This window comes from Electrona antarctica (genome assembly GCF_951216825.1).
Source record: "Electrona antarctica genome assembly, chromosome: 17".
Lineage (NCBI taxonomy): Eukaryota > Metazoa > Chordata > Actinopteri > Myctophiformes > Myctophidae > Electrona > Electrona antarctica.
Genome location: NC_136798.1, coordinates 18,945,203 through 18,970,579, shown reverse-complemented (window position 1 = coordinate 18,970,579; position 25,377 = coordinate 18,945,203). Strand labels below are relative to the sequence as shown.

General features: G+C 44.7%; 1 protein-coding gene across 2 annotated transcripts; it reads right to left on the bottom strand.

Annotated features, from left to right (window-relative positions):
- Positions 1–214: 214 nt before the first annotated feature.
- lrfn5b (leucine rich repeat and fibronectin type III domain containing 5b) lies at positions 215–24,192 on the bottom strand (the record flags this gene model as incomplete). 2 transcript variants are annotated; one of them, XM_079525767.1, is made up of 8 exons in its annotated part: positions 23,788–24,192; positions 14,704–15,143; positions 13,171–13,319; positions 12,337–12,667; positions 7,074–7,248; positions 5,149–5,485; positions 2,471–2,771; positions 215–1,915 (listed from the first exon to the last, which is right to left on the bottom strand). In XM_079525767.1, the coding sequence occupies exons 2-8, from the start codon at positions 15,115–15,117 to the stop codon at positions 1,220–1,222; spliced, it is 2,403 nt and encodes an 800-aa protein (XP_079381893.1). In that variant the 5' UTR covers positions 15,118–15,143; positions 23,788–24,192. The 2 variants fall into 2 exon arrangements, with proteins under 2 accessions (XP_079381893.1, XP_079381894.1); XM_079525768.1 differs by lacking the exons at positions 215–1,915; positions 2,471–2,771 and having other exon boundaries at positions 5,145–5,485.
- Between the last annotated feature and the right edge of the window lie 1,185 nt (positions 24,193–25,377).

Here is a 25,377-nt window from a genome sequence, read left to right as displayed (position 1 = left end):
CATTCCCTTTGTACAGGCACATTGGCTCACACGGCAGATACTATCAGAGGCCGCAGCCGCATGGGGACATGCGGGTGTGACAGCCGAGACAAACTGGATGAGTATTAGAGTGCATGTGAGGCAAATGCTGAAGTACTGAAAAAACATACCTAAATCCCCTATTTGTCACTTGTTTATTTATACTTGTAAACATCAAACAGAAACAACAGCAAAATCAAGAGCTGACGTCCTCCTGTACTCCTGTGATTATCTTTATCTCTTTAAGTTAATTTACAATGGTCGTCATTGGCATGACCTGGTGTTGTCATAACAGTAAAAAATGTGAAAATGAGCAGTAACTCGCCTTTCTTCTGGATTCCAGCCGCACATAGCCGTTTCCTGCACCCGCCACGGCGGCGTAGTTCATTTGTTGCTTCAAATCAGCCGTGACAGCAATCCTATCAGTGTTGAGTTCTTATGTAATTACATGATAAAAAATGTATCGATTCAAACCGTAGGGCAGTATTAGGCTGAGTCGACATGTGCCATGAACATCGCCTCGTGCTGTGTCTGGTGGTGTGTCACGATGAAACGATTGGGTTCCATCTATCTATCCACTACATTCTGTTCCAACACCTCTGGCGGTGAGCAACGCATCCATAATGTTCCCAAAACCTCCGTCAAGGTAATGAAGTCATGTCACAATCTGTCTGCGGGGAGCTGGAGACAAGAATCATGTCCGAAGTCTACAAAGATTGTATCGCTTTAAGTAAATGAGAATGAGATATATTCACCCCTGCCGCTTGACAAGGATTTCCCTTTCTGTCGTTGATATAGTAAATATGTCCGACAAGGTTACTGTATTCAATACCATGTGAACACATACAGGTGTCTTGAGATATATGTTACACAATGTAACTGTTTTCTTTTTTTTCTTTTTTACATGTACTTCCTTTATACATTGTTGTGCCTTTCATTAGAGTTCGATCCGAAGTCGCTATAAAGAAGATTTTGATAGATTATAAGATAGAAAACAAATGACAAACATTTGCCCATAAACCCTGTATACCTGCCAATACCCCTTCTCCCTTCCCCCAGATATACTGTAAGTGAGAAACCTTTGAGGTCCCTCAATAGAGAGCTTGAAAACTCAAAAAAAGGCATAAAATCCCTGTCTCCTTTGCAATGGGCCACAAATCCAATAGAGGAGAACCAAAGAAACTAGGCCGTAAAATCCCAATCATAAAGTGCTCTCCAGAAGCCACTCGGACCTGGAAAGCTTGTCCCTGGCCCGGCGAATGTTTGTCACGCCCTCAAGCTGGGGCAACTCCCCACTCATCGACAGGCTCCGCTTGGACCGCAAACTGGCCCCGGGTTTGGGGCAGGGCACGTAGCAGCGCTCCTTATAGGAGTCCATGTTCAGCGAGTGCCTGCGGTTCACCCTCATGCCCCCCGCAGGCACTGTCATGTATTGGCGGGGGGCCGGGTGCGGCCGCCGCGGAGCCCTGGGAGCCGTGGTCCATGTGGCGGTTTGTCCGGGTATGGCCATCTCAGACCAAGCCACGCCCATCTTGACATCGGAAGAGTTATTGCGGTTCCTGTTGTCCAGCTCGACGTCCACCTGGGCCTCGGTGCGCCGGGCCTCCGAGGAGGAGGCGGTGGAGCGCTTTGGCCTCGGGGTGCTTGGGGAGGCCGGGTGCCAGCTGTGGCTTGCTGCAGAGCTGGAGACGGTGCAGTCGGGGAGTGAAGGCTTAGTGCCGACCGGTGTCACCGGGAGTCGCTGCTTGGCGGGCTCCGGCGGAGGCAGGGCAACTCGCAGACGTTCCTTGTCGTTCTTCTCTGGCCGCAGCACCTGCTTGGACAGTGACTTGGGGAGGCCACAGCCCTGCAGCTGCCCTTCGCTGCTCAGAGAACGAATGTCGCCCATCTCTAGAGCCTGGAGAATGTGTGGGAAGACGGAGAGACAGGTGTGAGAGCGATGGACGGCGTGACAGGTGTGAAAGCAATGGACAGGTAAGCAACTTTTAGTTGACCCTTTCAACAACAAGATGATCACTAAGGGGCAGTGATGTCCACAGAAAACGTTTTTGAGCAGAGGAGTACTTTGGATATCATGTCCTGACTCCAGAGCGTACGCACGGGGCGCTTACTGGTGCCCCCTTACTGTTGAACCTGTGAACCGTTGCTGTGCTCAAACGTTGTGCCGTCTGTGTTATTAGCACAAATAGCCTAGCTGAAAGAATGGTTGACTTCATGTCTTAAATAACCGGGTTCTTGGACACAACAAGGAGGATCAAATGTGACACTGGTGGAGCGCTGCATGCTCCTCTCCAAAGGTTGCACTATTTTCCGCCAAAAACACTGACACTGAGCTCGTTGAATGTTCAGGCGCTGGGAATACAACCACTACAGCGTGTCTTTTACCCTAGTTTTCTGTGGACACGCACGGCCCCTTAATGGTAGAGATAACTTCGAAAGGACGCCTGCTGACCTTATCGACTTCTCCTTGGTGGCAGACACGGTAGCGCACTATGAGGAAGATGATGAAGGCGAGCACAGAGGCCACTATGATCCCTCCGATAATGACCACGATGGTGCCGCCGAGGAACTGGGACTGCATGAAGTGGCAGCGAAGGTACTGGGGCTCCGTGGTGAAGTGGATGCAGCCCACCACCCTGGTGGCCGTCAGCGAGGTCACCTGGTCATCGTAGATGGCCAACACACACAGGTCATACTGGGTCCCAGCTGCCAGGTTGTTTACCATGATGTTCTTACTGGTCGGGGGTATCATCCTGTAAAAATAAAAAACACAAAGGCTATTACATATCTGTGCTGTCGGGAAGAACCCACCTAACTCCAAAATGTTCATTTTTCAGGAAATGAAAAATACACATTTTTCAGGAAATAAAGAAACCTTATATTTTGAAAACAAAGCAATACTGCCTCATCAAAATTGGTGTTGTGACTTTACATTGTCAATTACTTGCATGAGAGGGGGAGAGGTGGTGGAGTTAGTTGCTTTAGCAGACAGTTTGAGGGTCCAATGGAGTTAAGCGGTTTGGTCCGAAGTGCTTTATACCACTTTTCATTGGTTCCATATTTGTTTAACCAACACACAGACGTAAAGGGTGTTCAATAACACAAAAAAAATCAAAAACCTCAAAAATGGAGTTAACTCCTAACTTGGACCCGAGTGTCCAAGTTGCTCCGTTACACCTGACAGGGGGGAGTTTCCCTGGTTGGACGTAGCGCGTGGAAGGAACACCTTATTCCAACCAGTTCCTTTCCCCTCCATCAGGCGCCCCGGCTGGCCAGGAAGAGGCAGTTTAGAGACCAGGATTACTGCATGTTTTTTGTGAGGGTACCTACCCTAGGTGACACGGGGAGAACATGCAAACTCCACAGTATCTCCACACAGTATTTCTACAGTAGTATTTCTGCAGTATTGATACTTTGTCCTTTACGTAAACCCTAAGATGCCATCCCTGAGTCATCTGAGTCCTGCATGCTCCCTGACCAGCCGACCAGAGTTCCGTGATGGCCCATGGGCAAAGCGCCAGCGTAGTAATTAGGCACGCTTCAACTAAAGCCCCCCTGGCCTTCCACAGCAAGTTTGTGGTTGCATTGCCCAGCGGCACTATCACTAACTCTGTTAGGCATTGCAAGGAGTTAGATGACAGCAGAGCAGACTGAAACAAATCAGATTAAGCAGCTTAATCTTTTGTCTGGATGAAATGGCGTGACAATCGTCAGTCTCTCGCGGGGCCATTTGACACACGTTGGTATAATGATCTTTTGTGACATTTCCTTTCTGTCAGGCAGTAACCTCGTATCTCCATATTTATTTATTTTTACATAAAGTAGCAAAAATAGTGATGTAAGCTTGCTAATTTTTTTGTGTGAAAGTGAAACTGTGGTAAAGTCTAAGAGCGTGTGATTAAAGTAATAACTACATTGGATCTATTGGAACACTTTTCTCTCTTTTCTCCATTTTCTCAAAAGAGACAGTTTTGGACACACAAGGTTTCCCCCCTCCACGATTTTGGTTTATTTGCTGTCAACTTCCAGTCGTCTGCTGATGATTAAAAGGCTTGCGACTCAGGACGCTGTGCATATTTGTTCACAACACGCCCGGTTCACAGGCCTGATACTTGGGTTGGATGCCCACGTTCTGTTGTTGACTCAAGGTCCACCTGGATAGTGTGTGTGTGTGTGTGTGTGTGTGTGTGTGTGTGTGTGTGTGTGTGTGTGTGTGTGTGTGTGTGTGTGTGTGTGTGTGTGTGTGTGTGTGTGTGTGTGTGTGTGTGTGTGTGTGTGTGTGTGTGTGTGTGTGTGTGCGCGCGCGTGCGTGCGTGCGTGCGTGCGTGCGTGCGCGCGTGCGTGCGTGCGCGCGTGCGCCGATCTTATCCCATCAGCTCCAAATAATATGGAGAGAAAGAAGGTGGAGTGGAAAGAATGCTGTCTATGGCAGTTTTCTCAAACAAGCCCATGTGGATCAGCCTTTGACACGTCCTGTGAAATTCTGGCTTCTTGACTTGTCTTTCATCTTCTTATCACACGCGTGGGGATTGTAGGTCAAATACAGAGTTCTGTATTTCTGTAGTTCTGTTACATCTGTTTCACAAATGCCAGTCCAGGTTGTGTAGTATCCCAGTTTCTTCCCAGAGGGGTTTAACCACATGAACCCTAGTGTCACTATTCGGGGCATGCCACATTAATGCGGAAAGTTGGCGAAAATAGATTTGGTGCAGAGTGAAAAAACGAGGGGGGCCCCGGTCAAAAACGTATATGGTGTTTAATTCAACAGTTAACTGTAGGTCATGACTTATTTGTATTATGCCTGTAATACAAAGCATCATATGCCCACTCCGAATTTAAGATGTCTATGACTGTGATGTGTCAATGAACTTGTATAAATCTTGTCTGTACGCTACAGCCTACATTTTTAGAACGATGAGCTTGTTGATCGGCTATTTTCGGTCAAAACGGCTTAAATGCGTCATACGATGCATCCACATAGCTACAGTTTCTGAAGAATCGGTAAAAGTCTCGTATGTACCGGCCTATATTTTTAGAAAACGGCTGCTGCTGCCTAGATTGATCATCCAACCTCAGCATGGCCTCAGACCGACTCAGCATGACTCACTTGGCTCTCACACTACTACCTACCTATAAACCAGTGAATCATCATAGGTGCCGTTGTATTGTATCTGGAACATGCGTATTCCAGGGATGCTCCTCTGGAAGTTAAACTTCACCAAGGCGGAGGTGGAGGTAGCCTCGGCGATCACCACCCGCTTGTCCTGGCCAGTCTTTGCGTTTCCCAGAGGCACCCCTCCTCCAGCCTCCACGCCGGTCTTGGTCACGGTGGCGATGTCCGACGACCCTGGGTCGGGCTCCTGCTCCACCAGGGTGCTGTTGGTGATGTGCGGGAGTTTGGCGATGAGCAGGTCCATCGTCTGCTGGGCCTCCCCGGCCGGATTGGACGCCACGCATGTGAAAGAGCCTGACGATTTACAATTTAGGAATTTAGCAGACACTACTATTACTATTATCCATAGTGACTAACTTACAATAGCAAGATAAATAATTACAGAAATAGAATGCAGACAGAGCAGTGTAGTGCCTCGAGGAACTAGGTAAACCATGAACTTGGCAACATGTCTAAACAATATGCTATCTAAATAACAATCTGTACTTTTAAACTACCAGGTAAACAATTAACCTGGCACCTGGTCTGAAAATAACGGATCCTGTTACAGATCGGTAACTCCTAAAAGACCCCTGGGGGTCCCCAGACTCCCCACACCTCCCGTCGAGAACCAGTGACTTAAGTGTTGTCAGCTTACAGGCAAACAATTTTAAATGGTTTTATATCCTACCAGGTGATTAATAATTGTATTCACCTGTGTTGTTCTAGCTGTCTGAACTGGGACTACAGTAGGTGGACCTAGCCTAGCCCTGAATCGCTACCATTAAAAAAATATGTCCTGGCGATTGAAGTGAAACGAAATGAAAATTCAGAGTGTCAGGCTAAGGTGGACCTGCAACACCAGGGAAATAATTAACTAGATGAACAGTGCCAGGGGTCCAAGAACACCAAGGTTAAGAACAACTACAATGAACTGCAAATCTCTTAATCAGCGTGCAGGCCGGTCCACTCCCACTCTCCAAACATTAATTGAGGAAGCACTTACTGTAAGCCTTACCACTAGCCACCATTAAATACAACTAAACAATTGATTCTGAAGACAAGTGCAGACAGCTGCAAACAGACCAGAGTCTGGGCTGCAACAATCGATTATTTTCTCAGCGATTATTGTATCAATTACTTTTTTGATCAACCGAATAATCGAGAGGCATTTAAAAAAAAGAATATTTGAAAACTAGAAATATATATCAACAAATTGATTAACCACATGATGTTATTTTACCGTGTACTTGAAGCGTAATTTTATACGTACAAATAGGGAGAATAGCAGAGATGTGACACGTCATTTTGATTTTATCTTTTCTTTTTTCAACTTTTTAATAGTCAATTAATTTTTTATAAAATTGGCACCAATTTTGTGTATAATCCATTAAATGGATGAGTTTGTTTAGATAATTGTTGCCCTCCTACCAGAGTCCTACTTTAATAATCCATTTACACATTGTCTGCTGTTGACGTATATATACGTTTTTTAACTCCTTTTCTGCTAAGAGCGAGATTGGGCGAGTTCAATTTATAGCCTGAAGGGGTAGGAAATTCTGCCTACTCCTTTTCGTTGTGACGTATGGTTTAATGATTTTTACCGGCTCTTGCCGCCATCGTCGCCTGGCAATGCTTTGCTTCCGTGGTGGTGATGTCATCGATCATTTTCCTTCATCCAGACTATCTTTAGTGACGATCTAGCTGTTTTTATTGGAATTGAAGCTCAGATTGAGGTGATCATACAGCGGTTTTGCTGATCAGACATCCGTGGTTCGGGTCTGATTTCAGACTTTTCATCGCAATTGAAATATAAACGTTTCTCGCAAGCTATTTACCACTTGTGGCCACACGGCTAAGTGTTAAATGGATGAGTTTGTTTAGTTAATTGTTGCCCTCCTACCAGAGTCCTTGACGGTGCTGATGAGAATGTCCAGGGTGCCATCGCTGTGCACCGCAGCCCTCGAGGAGTTGGACATGAGGCGTCCATCAGGGGCGATCCAGTGGATGACGGGGTCTGGGTCCCCCCTGGCCTTACAGCGGAGAGTCACACTCTGGCCCTCCAGGGCTCGCAGTTCCTGCGGTCAAGATCAAGCCAGTTAGTTTGTTAGTTAGAGCAGGGCGTGGCCCCCCCAAAATAATCAGATTTGAGCTACATGACGGCACCTGACAAGCACTTGAAATTGTAGGAGTTGAGTTTATTTTATCTTTAAAGTCCTAAAATTGTCACTTTACAAATGTGCAGATACCCTGCATACCCATCCTGTATGTTGATTTGTTTACTGTTTAAAGGACCTATAACATAAAATTCAACTTTTTTTTTGAGCTCCCCTGTGTATTTTCTATCCCCACAAATATGCAATTTTGAACAATCAGGATTTCTCATCATATAGGGGCTTTTATGGAAATTGCTCTCAGGAACAGCTCAACTGATTTGGTCGTATTTGTGATGTCATCAATGTCACCATACTACTGTATAATTCCTCTTCAGTCTTCAGTTCAAAATTTGCATTTCCACTTTGTTTACAATGTCATTGCCATTGTTGATTTTCCAAGCTGGCATAGAATGGAAACAAGCCTATGTTTATCTAGCATCAGTATTATAATGACTCAAATATTAAATAAGTTGTATATGAGCACCCCTACCACCTCAGGACATTGTGTTACTGCAGATAAAACATCTTAAGAAGCAAAAAAGAAATGCCATGGACTGGTTATATCAGAGTGGTGATTGAGGCTCAAACCATTAGAAATAAGTTTGAGGGACATAGACAATATGATATTAAATATTAAAAACTCTTCGACCCACATGTTGAGAGTAACCTAGAGGGACAAATCCACTCCAATTGTACGATGTTCCAAATCGAGAAAAGGATGTTTTTTCAAAGCGGGGCATATTTGACAATATGAAAATTCCTTAGGACTAACTGCATCTCCTGCCATACCGTTGGACCATAACAATCTCACATAAATGCATCGCAACAGTTTTATACAGTACAGTACAATACAGTACAGTACAATATCAATAGATTTTGTTGGCAGTGGAGCCAAATGTAAGCCATTCATCTGTGTGTACTGTGAGCAACAAAACAACACAACTGTTCGTTCACAATCACATGCACTGCATTGCTATTATTTACAGTCCAATAAATAATCTTTTGTCAAAATATCAGTGCAGCCAAATGTAACCAGGTGTGAAAAATCGAAACAAAAACAGAGTAATGAATCTAAAATACGATAAAAATCGCATTCATGTAACAAAGTATTCTTAACAAATTCTACTGAGAAATGGCCTGTTTTCCCAGGTTGAAGTTAAGGAAAGTCAATGTATGAATTTCACATGACTCTACTGTCTGGCGGGCCATCAATAATACATTTCAGGAAGGAAGCCGCCGCGGGCCATATAAAATCTGCCCTCGTGTCACGATTGGCCGCCGGGCCAGACTTTAGACTGTCTGGTTTAATTGGAAATTGACTTTAATATCTTATATCGTTGCTGTCCGGCAGAAACCTCTTATCTCCATATCGATATTTTAACCCATTTAGACCTGAGGACATGATTCTACAAAATGTCTCCAAAATCCTGACAGGTGCTCAAACTTTTGCATGTCAAGGACCTCAAATATTTGGCCGCCGGACCCCCATCTGAAAATATGTTGTTTCAGAGACCCCCAGAAGCAAATATTTGAGTTAAAACGAAAGAGTATGTATTCAAAGATTTGCACATGTTTTCACGATTTTTCAAAAATAGCAGATCTACAAGCAGGGGCGTGCACAGATAGACACTAGGTGGTGCTAGAGCACCTGCCCTTTTTCCCTCTGGACCCCAAAGTGCCCTTTAGAATGTTCTTTTTTTTTGGTACAGTGTACAGTATGTGGCCCATGGTGACATCAACCAATTCTGGATTAAAAGATGCTAATATATAATTTATGCCCCAAAATCTATAAATCTCACACACTAGGCAGTTCCACGCGCCGCACAAGGTGCCCTTTTTTCTCATGAGCACCTGCCCCTCAAAATGTCTGTGCACAATGCACACCACTGTCTACAAGCTGTCTATGAGCTTGTAGTGATCATAAATAATACAGCATCACATAAAAGCATCAAAAGTAGCAGATTCACAAGATCGAAAAGAGGCGTGTTTCGAGCTTGTACTTTTGCTGAATTTGAATCCTGAAAAGGAACAGTTTGGGATATATGAGGTTTTCCACCCGGCCGAGACGATGATGGGTGTACTGACAGTACTGTACACGTATTTGGCCAAATACAGTTGTGTCAGAATGTGCAAAGAACTGCAGTGAAGTTAGACATAGTGCCGTGGGCATGATTCTTGCTGGGGGCAAGTCAGTCTCAATGACTGAGCTACTATAATTAAAGCCTTAATATTTCTAAATTGTTGGGCTTTTAAAGCTGCACTGGTTGATATGAGTGTATAATCAGCGATTGATCATAATAACGATAATCACAATTACCGAGATTATGAAGGCGCGATAATCAACGTGACAGAATTTTGGGGGGCGAGTTTATATGCAATGGCCTTAATGGAAATTAATTCTCATAATTATCCGTCGGAGGCCTTCTGAATGTAAATGAGACAATATCGCTGTGATTATTTAGCAAGGATTTGGGTTCATTTCATTTCATTTGGATGCTGTTGAGTTAAATCACCATAAGATCCCACTGTGTGGCAAGCACTTCACAGATGATCCGTCATAGAATTACCAGCGTTTCACCCACAACGGTGTTCTGAATATGTGTATGTCCACAATGTGATTAAATGAGTTAATCCAACATGGTGGGGTTTTGTGCCATACAAAAGATTTGCAAAAATGGTCATAATAATAAAGCAGTGGTTTTCAACCTTTTTCATATCAAGGTCCATTATTATTGTCTCCACCAGGCCGAAGGCATGGCGAGAGAGTATGTTTTGCACTCCGTCCGTGTGTCCGTGTGTGTCCGTCCGTCTGTTACCAGCAAATCTCCGGCACCGTTAATCCGGTCGATGCCAAACTTTGCACACACACTCCCTAGATGCCAACGATGGATGGATTTTTGCAAAACATTTTTGGAAAAAAATGCCTCAAATCATCCAATTGCCAATAAGAAATGGCACCCTTTTCACATTGGCTTATTATAGCGCCACCAGGAGGCCACAACCTGACCTGCCCTGGTGGCGACCCGTGCCCTGAGGGGCACTTTTTCTAGTTCATTCTGCATTTGAGCCCCAGACCACCATTTGATGAGATTTAGCCTCTCAGACCCAAAACTTGTATTTTGTTATCGTTGGATATCAATTCCATTCATGCTGTATTGATGTGGTTTCATAGCAGAGATAACAGGCAACCGCTGATCAAAAATAACAATTATGAATTAGGCTGAATTAGGCTAATCTACGGAGCCCCTGAATGGCCATGCATTCAAAATATATTTTATCTTGTACGTACAAGATATTATCTTGTACGTACAAGATAATAATTATCTCGTACGTACAAGATAATAATTATCTCGTACGTACAAGATATTATCTTGTCCGTACAAGATAATATCTTGTCCGTACAAGATATTATCTTGTTTGTACAAGATATAACTTGTACGTACAAGATATTATCTTGTACGGACAAGATAATATCTTGTACGGACAAGATAATATCTTGTACGTACAAGTTAATATCTTAACTAATAAAATATATTTTGAATGCATGGCCATTCAGGGGCTCCATACTAATCAGATGTTTACCAATAATTTAACTCTTGAGAGATCAAGATCTATAAGGGTCCATTTGGTTACCAACTCTCCATCATTTAGCTGGGGACCACCTGAAGGCTGCAACCCCCTCAAGGACAACTGGTGGTCCCCGGACCACTGGTTGAGAACCACTGGTAACCAGACAATAGAGTGGGCTGGGTTTCTCCAAAACCCAGAGGCAAGCATCCGCAGTCTGATCAGCAAGCCGCATAGCCTCACTCTCTGCCAGCCCACGCACGGCGCCGAGGTCACACCTGGCCCGGGAAGCAAGAGGAATTATTTGCCAACCTGAACCACCGCAGTGGATTCACTGTAAATGCCCTCAGGCTGGTGTTATAATGTGCCTCTTAGGAGAACAAGCCGGCCCAGTAAGTCCTTCGCTCCTTCAGCTCTCAGGCTATTAAACGCGACAACAGGCCTATAGGCCTAGTCATTTCACATTAAGTTGCATTCCTTAAATTCAGTTATTTATATGAACTATTATATATCGCTGCTGAAACCTGGCAGAAGCCTCTTATCTCTCTATTTTTATTTTTGTGATTTTTCGTACATGAATGCCCTATTACTATAGAGTCACACAAAAGCATTTCAGTAAATGTAGCAGACCTGCAACCTCGAAAGCTTGTTTTGGACTTGTCGATCTGCTATTTTTGCTATTTTTGAATTTGAATCCTGGAAAGTAACAGTTTTGGACACCAAACAGAGACGATATATATTTTTAAATTCTATTAATATAGCCCTTTCTTTTACTTTACTGTTGCTCATTATTTCCTCGTACTGACCTATGTATGTTGATCTGTTGCCCTCTGACATAACATACCTTGCATATGAGTTTTTTTGTTGTTGTATGTATGGACTGGCTAAGCTACAAATTAATCGCCCTTTTTGTCCGCGATCAGCGAAATCATCAGAATCTGACTGAATCTGAATCAGTGGTGTAATGTAGCTAGTCGTACATTTTCTTACGTACTGTACTTAAGTACAATTTTGAGATACTTTGACTTTACTGGAGTATTTCCAATTTTCAGTACTTTTACTTACTCCACTACCATCTCCGAGGCAAATATTGTACTTTTACTCCACTATAATTATTTGAAAAATTTGTATTTATTTCTATATTGCAGTATTGATACTTTTACTTAAGTAAAAATCACACCAACGTGTGAACTGAATGGTGCTGCTTGTGTGTGTGTGTGTGTGTGTGTGTGTGTGTGTGTGTGTGTGTGTGTGTGTGTGTGTGTGTGTGTGTGTGTGTGTGTGTGTGTGTGCGCGTGGGTGTGTGTGTGCGTGCGTGCGTGCGTCAACGGACATTCCGATACGGACAGACATACATACACAAACACGAAGCTGTGCCTGGAGCGGATATAGCACCGCTCAACAAATTGTGAGTACTTTTCCCACTAACTGGAATCTGAATACCTGGGAGTGGCGGGTGATGAGGGGTGGCTCGCACAGGAACTCCTCCTCGGACACGGTCCAGAAGTAGCGCCCGGCCAGGTGCTGCGGCGAGGCGCACGTCTCCAGGTCGTCCTCGCGCCGCAGCCGGCGCAGCCACAACAGCTCGCAGTTGCAGCGCAGCGGGTTCCCACCGAAACTCAGCGCGAACGACGTGGGTCCCATGCTGCCTGACGTGGCCAGCACGCCCGCCCGCTGGAACACAGGGTCCGGCGGCAGCTTCTGGAGCTTGTTGGAGGTGACGTCCAGCCGCTTGAGCTTCTGCAGGCCGGAGAAGGTGCCCTCCGGGATGTAGCTGATGGATTGATTAAATACTTTATTAGACAGAAATGTGAAAACAGCAACAGAGTACAGTCAAACACTTGGTCTAAAAGGATAGTACCCAAAATAAATTCAATTCATAAACATGACATGAAAAATAACTACAAAATTCAATGTCATCACAAAATATAAACCACTATCCCTTATATCTTGCACCACCATCACGCCTTATCCCTAAACTAAACTTGTCGATGTAGAATGGCTAGGTGAACTATTTTAAAATGTTTTAATTTGTAAAGAATGGCAAATAAGTTTAAGCGAGTGGAAGAAAAAAAAAGAAAAGGGGTATAAGGGGGGTGGTGATGACCTGTCTAAGGGAGAAGTGATTATTTCCTCTCCCTTTGGCCTGCCGAAAGGTGGATTATCAGGCCTGTTTTAAAGGAAGCCAATGATCAGCATTTTTTCAGGGCATTCCACACTTGGGTGGCAGTGCTGATGGTTGTTGTCGCTCCCTCTAGTATTGTGGGTGTGGCTCACCTGAGCATGTTGTGGTCCAGGTTGAGCGTGTGGAGGCTGGGCATCCTCTGGATGGCCACCCATGGCGCGCTCTCCAGGTTGTTGTACGAGAGGTCGAGCTCCTCCAGCGCCGTCAGGTCATTGAACGCCCCCACGTGGATGTGGGTCAGCTGATGGTTCAAGGGTTCAAGGTGGTACTTTATTGTCATTTATTGTCTTGTGTGTACAGGTACATAATAAGAGTAAAACTTATTTCGTTTGGTTTCCTTCAGACAATACAACACCATAGATAATAACAGTAGAATAATGATAAAAAAAAAGGAAGAATGCAAAAAGAGAGCAAGGAGAGAATAAAATGGAGCATCATCGAATGTACTTGTGCATAAAATCTATATTGTATACCAGCAGCATTTGTCTTTTCTTTTTTCCCCTGGTAGCTGCTTCCTAACTTTGTGCAAACAACTTCACAGTGTAATCTATGTACAGATTAGTATAACGTTCAACAACTTCATAGTGTATTATATGTACAACTGGGACGGGGCGATCAAAAGCTGCTATGGCCAGATGGGGCTACAAAACCATCTGTGAATGTGGAGAAGAGGACCATACGATGCAGCACTGCCTTGTCTGCCCTCTACTACCCAACCCGTGCAGCTTGAAAGATCTTGCAGAGTTCAACAATGATACGAAAGACTGTGTAAAGAAATGGAAAACTGTCATCTAACCACATACTTCAAAGACACGAAAAGAAGAAGAAGAACCTGTATATATTCTATATTCTATGTACAACAGAGAGAGGGGGGGGGGGGGGCTCGTGTTTTCCTTTGCCCTAGTTCACTACATCTCAGAGCCAAATTAATTACTTTTACTCCAATTATTTGAAAACTTTAGATACTAGTTACTTTGGCGATATTAGAAAGCATACATTTACCACTTCAACCCTATAGATATCGGCCATTTAAAAATGCAACGCATTGTGAGCTTGTAGATCGGCTATTTTCAAACGATTTTGTACACATTTTGAACTTGTGAAATAGGACATTCTGCAATACTTTTAGTACTTTAAAAAAACATTTTGATGCCGATACTTTTGTATACTTTTACTTGAAGCCATTTGGAATACGGGACTTCTACTTGTAACGTACATCTACATTGCAGTATTGATACTTTTACTTAAGTACAACATTTGAGTATACTATTTCCACCACTGCCCTGGTTCTTTCTCGTTCCTGACAGTTGGTTCATCAAGATTCAAGGTTACTTTATTTCGTCTCCCGAGGGAGAAATTTGTCTTACACACAAGTTACACAACAACCCGCACTTTAGCATACATAAATACAGTACACTACATTACAATACAAGACAATAGAGTGACACAGTGACTCGTACAACATCTAAATACTGTATTCTGCCGAACATAAGACGACTCTGATTATAAGACGACCCCTATTTTTCAAGACTTATATTCAGCACAATAGGGTAACACACAGGCCAACATACCTAGTGCAAAAAAAGAGAACAGCACCTTTAGCACCACCTGTTCATGTACTGTACCTGGTTGTTGTTGAGGATGAGGTGGTGCAGCTTGGACATGCCGCTGAAGGTGTCGTTGGTGATGCGTGCCAGCCGGTTGCTGTCCAGGTGGAGCGCGCGGAGGTTCTCCAGGTCCTTGAAGGCGTGCGGCGAGATGGAGCCGATGGTGTTCCGCGACAGGGTCAGGTCCACCAGCTTGGTCATGTTGGCGAAGTCCTTGCGCTTTATGCTGGTCACAAAGTTGTCGCCAAGGCGCATCTCCACCGTGTGGCGGTCGATGTTCGGGGGCACGAAGAGCAGCCCCTTTTTGTCGCACAGGGTCGCCAGGTTGGGGTTGAGCATCTGGCAGACACAGCGCTTGGGGCAGACCTGGACCTTGTGGGCCTTCGCGGCCACGCCGATGACCATCAGATACACCAAAATAATGGACTCCATGGTGTCTTCTGGTCAGGCCGATACACCTAAAAAGAATCAGTGCAAAGAGGGAGAGAGACAGACAGAGAGAGAGAAAGAGAGAGAGAGAGAGAGAGAGAGAGAGAGAGAGAAATGTCATTTGCAAAGCATATGGGGGATGTGAAGGAATTTGCGATGAGGTTTGTTTTGTACTTTTTGTAGTCTGTGCTGACAGTTCTCATCACAATACTGCACCAAGGGTTATGTTTTGTAAAGCTAAGATGACAGCTTTGGCGCCGTCACAACTAAGAGTCACAGTGAATCCGAAATCTATAGAAGTCAACATTTGAGCAAACCACAAAGGACTACATTAAAATAATGGGATACTTGCATATTTGGAAATAATAACACCGAGAACGAGCCTGTATGTTTTTGTGCACATTATTACCTTTTAGGCCCCCATTTTGCTGATGCTATTATTCCTGTTTTGCGTTTTTGATATGATAATGCCGGTCCTTTTATGTTTGTGTACAGAATGAAAGTCTAGACTGGCAGTCCATCCCCTCATCAGAATTAGAATGATGTCTCCCAGGATCATATCGACGGTGGGAGGGGTTGATTGGGCGCCGCTGCCTCAGCGAGGATGTGCTATGCCTGGCTATTGATTTTCTCTCAGCTCTCTCTGCTCCTACTCTTACTTATGACACAACCGAGATGGGGGATAAGAAGCGATCCATTTGATGAATCCCGAGACCTTGTCAGGGGATATAGCGTGTCATAAAACTAAGAGAGCGGAGCGCAACTCCGCAGGTGAGCCATGCAATGCAGCAGCGGGATCCCATTCGACATTAGCCGTTATCTCGTCTGCGATGAAATTCTATTTAATTTTGTCCAACGGGTGTTCCATTACTGCATGCGGGGAACGAAGGCCGATCCAATCAAACATGGAGGAAGAACAGGAGACCCCAATCCTGCAGCTACAGTAGGAATATCAAAGGCTAACCTTTAAATACAGAGCAGGGTGGCTGATTTATGATTATAGCTTGCTGTGGTTCGTTGGTGGTAATGCTTCTGTGGATCATCCTGGGTCTTGGGGGGCATATAAGTACATGAAGCCTTGCCTCAGCAAAGAGCCGGCCAACGTAAAGCTGCACTATAAGGGCTCTGATGCGGATCTTATATACAGCATATACCGTTGCTGTCGGGAAAGACGTTTTCATAAATTAACGGTATATTGATCATATTACAGTACAGTGTCACATAAAAGCATCGAACAAGTAGCAGATCCGCAAGCTCGAAACACAAGTAACAGTTTTGGACATATGAGGTTTCCACCTGACAGGGACGATAATTTCCCTGACATGGTTGGATGACGAAGATGTAAAACAAAAACGAAGGGTACCTCTCAGACGTCACGCAACATGACGGACAAGCTGCCACGAGGGGTCTGGCTTTCAACGTTAAAAGGGAGCAACGCCCCGGGTCACATCTGCGCTAGTGTCTGTTGACTCACGCAAATTCAAAGGAAAAGAGGTCGCTGTTTTTCCATTTTTTTTTGCCGATGGATTCTCAGATTGACAAAAGTTGCATTTTGAGAAAGAAGCATAAAATATATTACACCCTTAAGCAGTGTTGATTCCGCTATGATGAGTAAAACTAAGACTAAATATATTGACAATTTCGCCTAGACTAAATAGACTAAAATGTTAGGAAGGGACTAGTGGAGAAGAGATTTTTTGTTTGGTTGCATGCTGAAAATAGCAGATCTACAAGCTTGCAGGGCTTGTAGATTGCCTGTGTGAAATCAGCCATTACGACTTTGATGACTTTTAGATGACTAACATGTGACTGAAACTAAATGGAATTTTGTTCAAAAGACTATGACTAATAAGACTAAATCAAAAATTGCTGTCAAAATCAACACTGGCCTTAAGGAGGTCGTCCCAAAAAATGGCCCCGTAATAGGAAAGAGCGCCATGATACTGGTGGAGAGAAGAGCACAATGTGTCTGACGTTGCCATGAATACCGCTGATCAAGCAAGCAGTGATGCATCTTAGTCTGTCCTGACCCATTTTTACAAGGGGGCGACTTCATCCCCCCCCCCTCCCCCCATGTGCCCTGCTTTTGGCTTCTGCTGTTGATTTTTAATCAGAGAAGGCAGCGGCAGAAAGATCTCAGGAGTGAAGCGGATGGGAGCCGGCGAGAGGGATGGAATGAATGCAACGTCATGGAGAATCACGAGCACTGCTTGAGGATGACACTGCTCGAAGATGGCAGCATGGCAGGACTTCTGCATCACGCAACGCCACAATGCTATGCATGCTGGGTGACAAGAGCGTGTGTCTGACTGTGTGCCTATGGGAGGAATGAATATACATGTGTGTGTGTGCGTGCGTGCGTGCGTGCGTGCGTGCGTGCGTGCGTGCGCGCACGCACACACACACACACACACACACACACACACATGCTGTATATATGCAGTCCCTAAACTCTAGGGAGGAAGTAGTGGAAAGCCAAAGTGTGTGCGTGCGTGTGTGTCTGGGGTTGTGTGTGTGCGCGTGTCTGTGGTTGTGTGAATGTATGCCAGCCACCTCCTGCTTTGCTCTGAATGGCACGGCCTCTGGGTGTGCAATGAGGCGGAGAGGACCTGCTACTTCCCAGCTCGAATGGCGCTCAAGACATGATATTGATTCACTCTGTGGAGACGGGGCTTTTTTTCACCAGTGAAAGCTCAGCCAGACGCAGAGAGAATGGCCGCGAAGGTAATCCCTGCCAAAACTTAATTTGAGGACAAAAAGGACAATCCTCCTGGCGTCCACTGAGGCGCGGCGGGAAATTTCTGTTGCCACCTTCCCTAATTTGCATTTAATCATGGGGTGTTCCACCGTGATTTGCATAACATGTCACACCCATCAAGTGCATGAACAAATAAGTAGATCATCAATCAGCGGCTTCATCAATCAAACACTTCATCTTTAAATGTCACCCACCACACACACACACACACACACACACACACACACACACACACAGAGATACCCTAGTCGGAAAAATGATTAAGCTACGTCGTGGGTTAATGATTTTCAGACAGAATGTAACAGCCTACGCACCCTGCAAGACCTACAGGCTTGGCAGCTACTCTGTTATTTTAATACAGCCAGAAACGGAAGGCAACAAGATTGCGTTTATTTGTATAGGTCTATAGTACATTTCAATAGAATTCAAAGTACTTCACACAAAACATTAAGAGTCGGTGTGCGAAATACATCTCATAAAACGCCATTTGAATACAAAAAAAATTATAATGAGAGTTGAGGGAATAGGAATAACCTAAAATAAAAAATAAAAATGTAAGAATTAAGTTACAGCACAGCACAAAGAAAGAGTAAAGAGTAAAAGCCGACGGCAAACAGACAGGCTTTGATTTGAAACGACGGAGAGCCATGATTAACCAGGGGAAATGGCTATACTGTACTGACACACATTAGTGATAATCCACTTCTCAGCCAGTCAGTTGGCTCTTCCTCTCTGCTACCTCTGAGAAAGATCCTCTCTCTACCTCAGAGTACGGACTGACAGCACCCACCCACAAGCAGGCAGGCACACACCCGTGGGTGGAATTGTGCCTAATAGAGGTAAGCTCGCTCCACAACAACCCCCAGCTATGGAGACAGACGTTCATGCGTGGCAGTAGCATCAGCCGTAGGTAGGTACCTGTAGGTATAAGCAGCATACTACTGTCTGCAGTGGTGTGTAAAGTACCGGTAACTAAGTACATGTACTCAAGGTACTGTACAATTTTGAGGTATATTTGTACTTTACTTGATACTTTTCTATACTCCACTATACGTCGCAGAGGCAAATATTGTACTTTTACACCACTACAATTATTAGAAAGCTTTAGTTACTAGTTAATTTGTAGATTTAGATTATTATTACAAAACATAGCCTAGTTTATCACTTCAGCCCTATATCCATTTCGGCCATTTCGGCAAGCTCACAATGTGTCGCGATGAGAAGCATTGTGAGCTTGTAGATCTGCTATTTTCAAAAGATTTCTATACAATTGAAAACTTGAAATGGGACATTCTGCATAATGAGTACTTTTACTTTTGGTCTTTTACTTTTGTACTTTTACTCAAGTACATTTAGATTTTTCCGAACTTTTACTTGTAACAGAGTATTTCTACATTGCAGTATCAATACTTATACTTAAGTACTTTTTCCACCACTGACTGTCTGTGGGAGAGAGGATACAGTATCTATGCTCTCCCTGGGGTGGCATTCGCCAAGAAAAGCCTTATGCAGCAGCAACGCCGCATGCCAATCGCACACGAAGAGGTCATGCGGGATATGTTTTCAGATGGTCTAACTTATGCCGGGACTCGTGTGAGGAAAGCCTCTGCGATCCACACGCTTAGGCAGTGAATCAAGGCATATACTCGCTTAGTATATGCCTGCACGCCAGGGCTACAAAATGGCACATGGTGGCACACCGTCCCACCTGGGTTTACCCAGAGTAAGCAAGCAGCTGGATGTCTGCTTTTGCCAAGAGCACCCTGTCAAATCCTGAGGGGTTCATTTAACTCCTTTCTGAGAGCTGGAGCATACAAATGGACACGAAAAGGGGTCCAGTTGTATGCTCTCAGAGTTAAACGAACAGGCTGCGCAGGCTTTTTTTGTTGTTGTGTTGACCGGGGGAGGGCGAGAGCAGCGCTTATCTCCGGCGAGGCAAAAATCTGTATCGACAGAACGGCTACTCAAACCTGACCACTTTACGAAGCCAAATGGACCAGGCCTCCGCTGGAGTGGATCAAATTTTGAACTGAGCCCCGGTAGGAAAATTCTATTGTGTCTGATAAATGCTCTCGTAAGTCCGGATCCAAACATCCTGCTCAAATACTGATGCAGTTATGGGGCAGGCCACCCCCACTCACCCACCAACACATATGTGTTTGTGTTTCAACATGGCTTATGTGCTGATGTCATTCCCCCAAAACTAAATATCAGGTCTACAAGCTAACAATGCGCCACATGGCGCGATATGTTGTGACGTGTGAGCTTGTAGATCTGATGTTTTACAGCATGTGATGCTGGCACGCAACCCAAGTATAACATTCGAGCGTCAGTGCATGTCTGCCCAATTCAACTGCCCGTGTTAGAATGTGATAGCTCCGTCCTGGGTAACGTAACAGCCTGGAAACCATGGCAACACAGCAAAACGTCACTTTGGGCCCCGAGATGCAATCAGCAGTTCGTTTTCAGATGAGCTTATTTATGGCGGTGACAATTGTCTGGAAAGAAACAACACATTAACGGCTTGGTTTTAGGTAGGTAAGGTTTAGGCTGGGAGCCAGTGCAGACTCATTCCACCATTTATCGTTGACTATATAATTCTATAGCACTGAGAAAATGAGGGGAGGATTTTATACTCTGCTAATTCCGCATGTATTAAATGTTGAGATTGAACGAGTCAATGATTATGCCCCTCCTGTGTTCCACATGGATAAAAAAAGAAACACACCCAGCAGTGGCCAATTGGGCTCCTCTGCTGTGGTTTAATTTATTTTCCCGTTTCGATTGGGAAAGTGTGTGCATGTGTGTGCACCCGTGTGCATGTGTGCCCGTCCGTGTGTGTGTGTGTGAGCACGCAGGACAGGTGGATGTGTGTTTGCATCCGTGTGTATGTGTGTGTTTGTGCGTGTCAGGGGATAGCATACTAAGCAGACCCCACTGCATCAATAGAAGTGCTGTTCATCAGCATTTACAACTCCCCCTTGTAGATCCAAGTGTTTCCCTCACGCAGTATCACAGGAAAATTCACAGCTGTAATCCTGGCAGGTCGGCTCTGCTGTGGCTGCAGCAGGGAAACATTATAGTCAGTCCAATTGTAATGTACTGCCGCAAACATTATTCATTACACCAGTGGTTCTCAAACTTTAATTTCAAGGACCCCCCTATATGCATTAGAGACCACAGACCCTGTAACTCGAGAGTGTACGAATGGGACCAAATGGACCCCCATTTGTACATTCTCGATTATCAGGCCTGTAAGGGTCCATTTGGTTCCTATTTCCTATAACTCTCAACAATGTAGCTGGCGACCCCTTGGATAACCCCCTCAAGGACCGCTGGGGGTCCCTACCTGGGACCCCACTGCCGAGAACCACTGCTTTAGACAAAGGGCCATTATTTATTCAGCATTTGAGCCATGGTCGGACCACCATTTGATGACATTTAGCCTTGCAAACCCAAAACTAAAGACTATTTACTTTAGTTATCGTTGGATAAGATTTTGTCCACAATTCCATGCTGTATCGAGGTGGTACTGTAGGAGAGACATCAGGCAAACAATTATTCTACATTCTCTATATTGTGTAGACTTAAAAATCACACCCGTGTGAACTGAGTGGTGCAGTGACGTCACACACTAACCATAGCAACCATGCTCATCTGTACGTGGGGCCACGTACAGGTACACGGGTACAGACAAAGCTGGTTATTGGAGTGGTTTGCACCACTCAAAAATGGAATGCCATGATTTTTCCTCCCTAAAACATGATCATCAGGTACTGTGATTATACAAGGAAAAATTGTTTCATTTTATGCTCTCAATAGTTAAAGATCTATATGGGTCAATTTGGTTACTTGGTTATTTAGCTGGAGACCACCTGAAAACCCCTAAAGGACCACTGGTTGAAAATCCGCAACATGCGCTAGACTAAACAAAATAACAAACTTAAATACTCAACATTGATTTTTGACACTAGTGTAGTCTCCACAGTCAGGAGCACACAGTGCCTTTGTGTGGGATGACGATTCTGAATGGGCAGTGTGCTGTGCTGTAAAAAAAACACGGTAAAATATCCCTTTTTAGTCTTATCGACAAACATTCAGTAAGACCTCTTTCTTCCTGCCGATGCGGTGTCACTGGCATGAATACCATTTTCAGTCCTGTCAGTTCGATATCTCTCACTCTGCATTCTGTAGAAACATGCAGAAATTCATCTTTTCCCCATGCATCTCTGTTGGAGACAGAGACAGAGGAATACTATATAAGGCTCTCGGGGAGAACCGCCTGGTTAATGGATTCCTGACTGTTTTAGCTGCTACCGTTTTCATTTTAGCACAGAATTATGTCTATGTAAGCTATAAATGAACACCAGATTGCTATCTAAATGTGGAGGGGGGAAATTAGGTTAGGCTAGCTGAGAGAAATGTATTGTTTCTGTCTGTACCTTATCCCATTTCCCTTTTCTGGCAACCAACCACACTGAGTTCTGCCCTGTTCTACATCAGAGCAGCACCAGTGTGTGTGTGTGTGTGTGTGTGTGTGTGTGTGTGTGTGTGTGTGTGTGTGTGTGTGTGTGTGTGTGTGTGTGTGACTGTGTGTGTGTGTGTGTGTGTGTGTGACTGTGAGAGTGAGTGTGTGTGTGTGTGTGTGTGTGTGTGTGTGTGTGTGTGTGTGTGTGTGTGTGTGTGCACGCGCGCGACAGTGCGCGCGTCCATGTTGTCCATGATGTTTGCTGAATATGCAGATAAACACAGAATCACTTTTCTTGCAATTCTGCCGCGTTTGAAATATCTCAATGAGAACGATTAAAAAAAAAACATGGAACAGAGAAAACCTCCGTTTGTGGTTCTGAGCATAAATTGGGTCAATGAGCTCTCTGGCATTGGAGCCAACAGCAGTCTGCATGGTTCACCGGAATCATACATCACTTTTTATATATAGATCAGTGCAAAGACGGCAGCATCGAGCAGCCTATATTAACATAGCGGTAAGAGCAAATAGGCAGTATAAAATGAGGCGTGGGCCTGCCTGGTTTCAGTGGTGAAGCATATACAACGGTGCCTGAGGCACTGACTGAGTCATGAATAATAAGATATATGATAACTAACACTACACATAAAAAGGGGATCATTACACACCCAGCCGTTTACAAATCACCTGGACATTATATTTCACGAGTTTGCATCAATCAATCCAATATGTCACGGTATTTTTTACTGCCTGAAACATACTTTTCCGATAATTACTTTCGCTACTTTAAGGCTAATTTAGACTTTATCGCGTCTTACAAAGTGAATGATTGACGCCTAATTTGCATTTTAATATATGTGATTTAACCGGGGCACACCTTATACACCAGGCTGTAGGCTATATCGGTGATGATGGTGCTTGGGGCTGAGAGACATGCACAAGGGGGAAGAAACATTACAGAACAGAAAACAACTCCACATCTGAAAATCAATTTAATCCTGCATGCATCCGAGAGTCGACCACATAATGGATACATTAGACATTCTCAGTTTCACCTGTATGGGAGAGAGAGAGAGAGAGAGAGAGAGAGAGAGAGAGAGAGAGAAAGACACAGCAGTAGCATTCAGCCGAGTGGAATCTAAAAATAAAATTGCTATCAGACTGCGTTATTTAGAAAATGAGGAGATAGGCTACGGTAGGCTATATTCTTTTTTGACCTTGCGGTATAGGTCCTATATGGTGGCTTATATAGCCTATAGCCTACTACCCTGTATGCTCAACCTCTGTCTTGGGGGGGGGGGGGGATAATTGTTAATATATATTTTTAAATGGATCCGGCGGAGCCGACAGTAACCCATAATGCACTTCTTGAAAGGCAGATTCCCCAAAAGAGTTCAGAATTCCCATCATATTTTATCCCGATAATAAGAGATGGAATTTAGCCTACCTTGCAGATGGAGATGGGACATCAACCCAGTGGAACGGAGGATGATGTATCTAGACTAGAGCCTGTTTTCTCCCGGCAAGGCTATGATCGGCCGAGCATGCTGAAAACAGAACCGATGGTGGTGGCGCGTATGTGTGTGCGTGTGCGTGCGTGTGTGCGCGCGGGTCTCTCTGAGATTATTCAGGTGTTCCGAAAACACGGCTGCTGGTCCTCCTTTAAATCCATGACTGGCGGTTGAAGAAAAAATCCAAATGCCTCCCACTGACAAATATTGGTGGTGAGGTGAGGGGGAATATCTAGGTTCTTTATAAAACCCCGCAAACCGAAGGGTCCCGCTAGCTATCTCTTTTAGGCTGCAGCGGTGCGGGATTATATGCCTCTACTGCGCATTCGCCCGCATGCACCTTTTCGGTAGAGAAAACGCCTTCGGAGAGCGACGGACGGGCGCTGACTGACTGACTGACTGACTTCGTCGTCGTTCGTTGTGTTGCTTTCGGATCGCGTTACAGCTGCTGTGGCCAGATGTTCGTATCGCTTTCATGCAAGGTTTTTTTTTCTTCCTTTTCCCGGTGACGCAGGCTCAGTGCGAGTTAATCCAGAGAGTGACTGAACTGAAGGGTTGCTGCCTTGCTGGCTTTCACTCCCCCTGCATGCTCTCTGACTCTGATTGCTGCCCCCCCCACCCTCGCTGCCCCCTGTCAGGGCGTCACACAAGTCGCGGACTACTGTCAACCCCTCAGTGCCATTGCCGCCGACCCGGCTCCATTTCGCGGGTGACCACAGAGGTGCTGTGCTCGGAATGGTAATCGGCCCGCCTCATGAAGAGACCGTTTGTGTGCCAACAACAGACAGTTTAGCTATATGCGATGTCTCTCTCTCTCTCTCTCTCTCTCTCTCTCTCTCTCTCTCTCTCTCAGCCTAGTATCTCACAGAGGCAAGAATCATATTTTATTAATGTAGATTGAATTGTAGTGCACGACAATGCAGTAGCTCTATATCCACGAGTTAGAGAAGAGCATTTCCCCATAAAAGTAGGTTACAGAGTCCCTGGGCTGTAGGCTATACAGTGCAGTGGTTCTCAAACATTTTGATGTCAAGGAGTGCAGGGACCTCCATCTGACAAGATTTTCTGCGAGCCAGGAACCCCCATGAGAAGTTAAAAACAAAAAAAAATGTGTTAAAAAAATCCCTGGGGAGATTGGTCTGGCACTCTCAGTTTGAATTACATTTCGCTCACCCCAGAGTTGTGGGTGACCTGACCAATCAGAGCCCATTCAAAGTGAGACTTTTTTTTTGCTGTGATGTTGGAATCTGCTTGGAAATAAATCTTCCACACCGAAGTTCCAGACTAATAATATCTACGCAGTGATTACCTGTTACCTATCCACTTTGTGCCTTAAGGCATAAGGCCTTCACAGAGCGCTTCCACTTGGTCAGCTGCTGCAATCCTCACGCAGACCATGATTTCCATCCTGCTTCTTACCTTTCTTTCTCAGAAAGAAGCTTCACTTCCTCACTCAGCGGCTTCATCTCAGCTCTTTCTAGCAGGTCTTTAGTGCTGACGTGATCTTGCCAGTGTATACGGAGTAT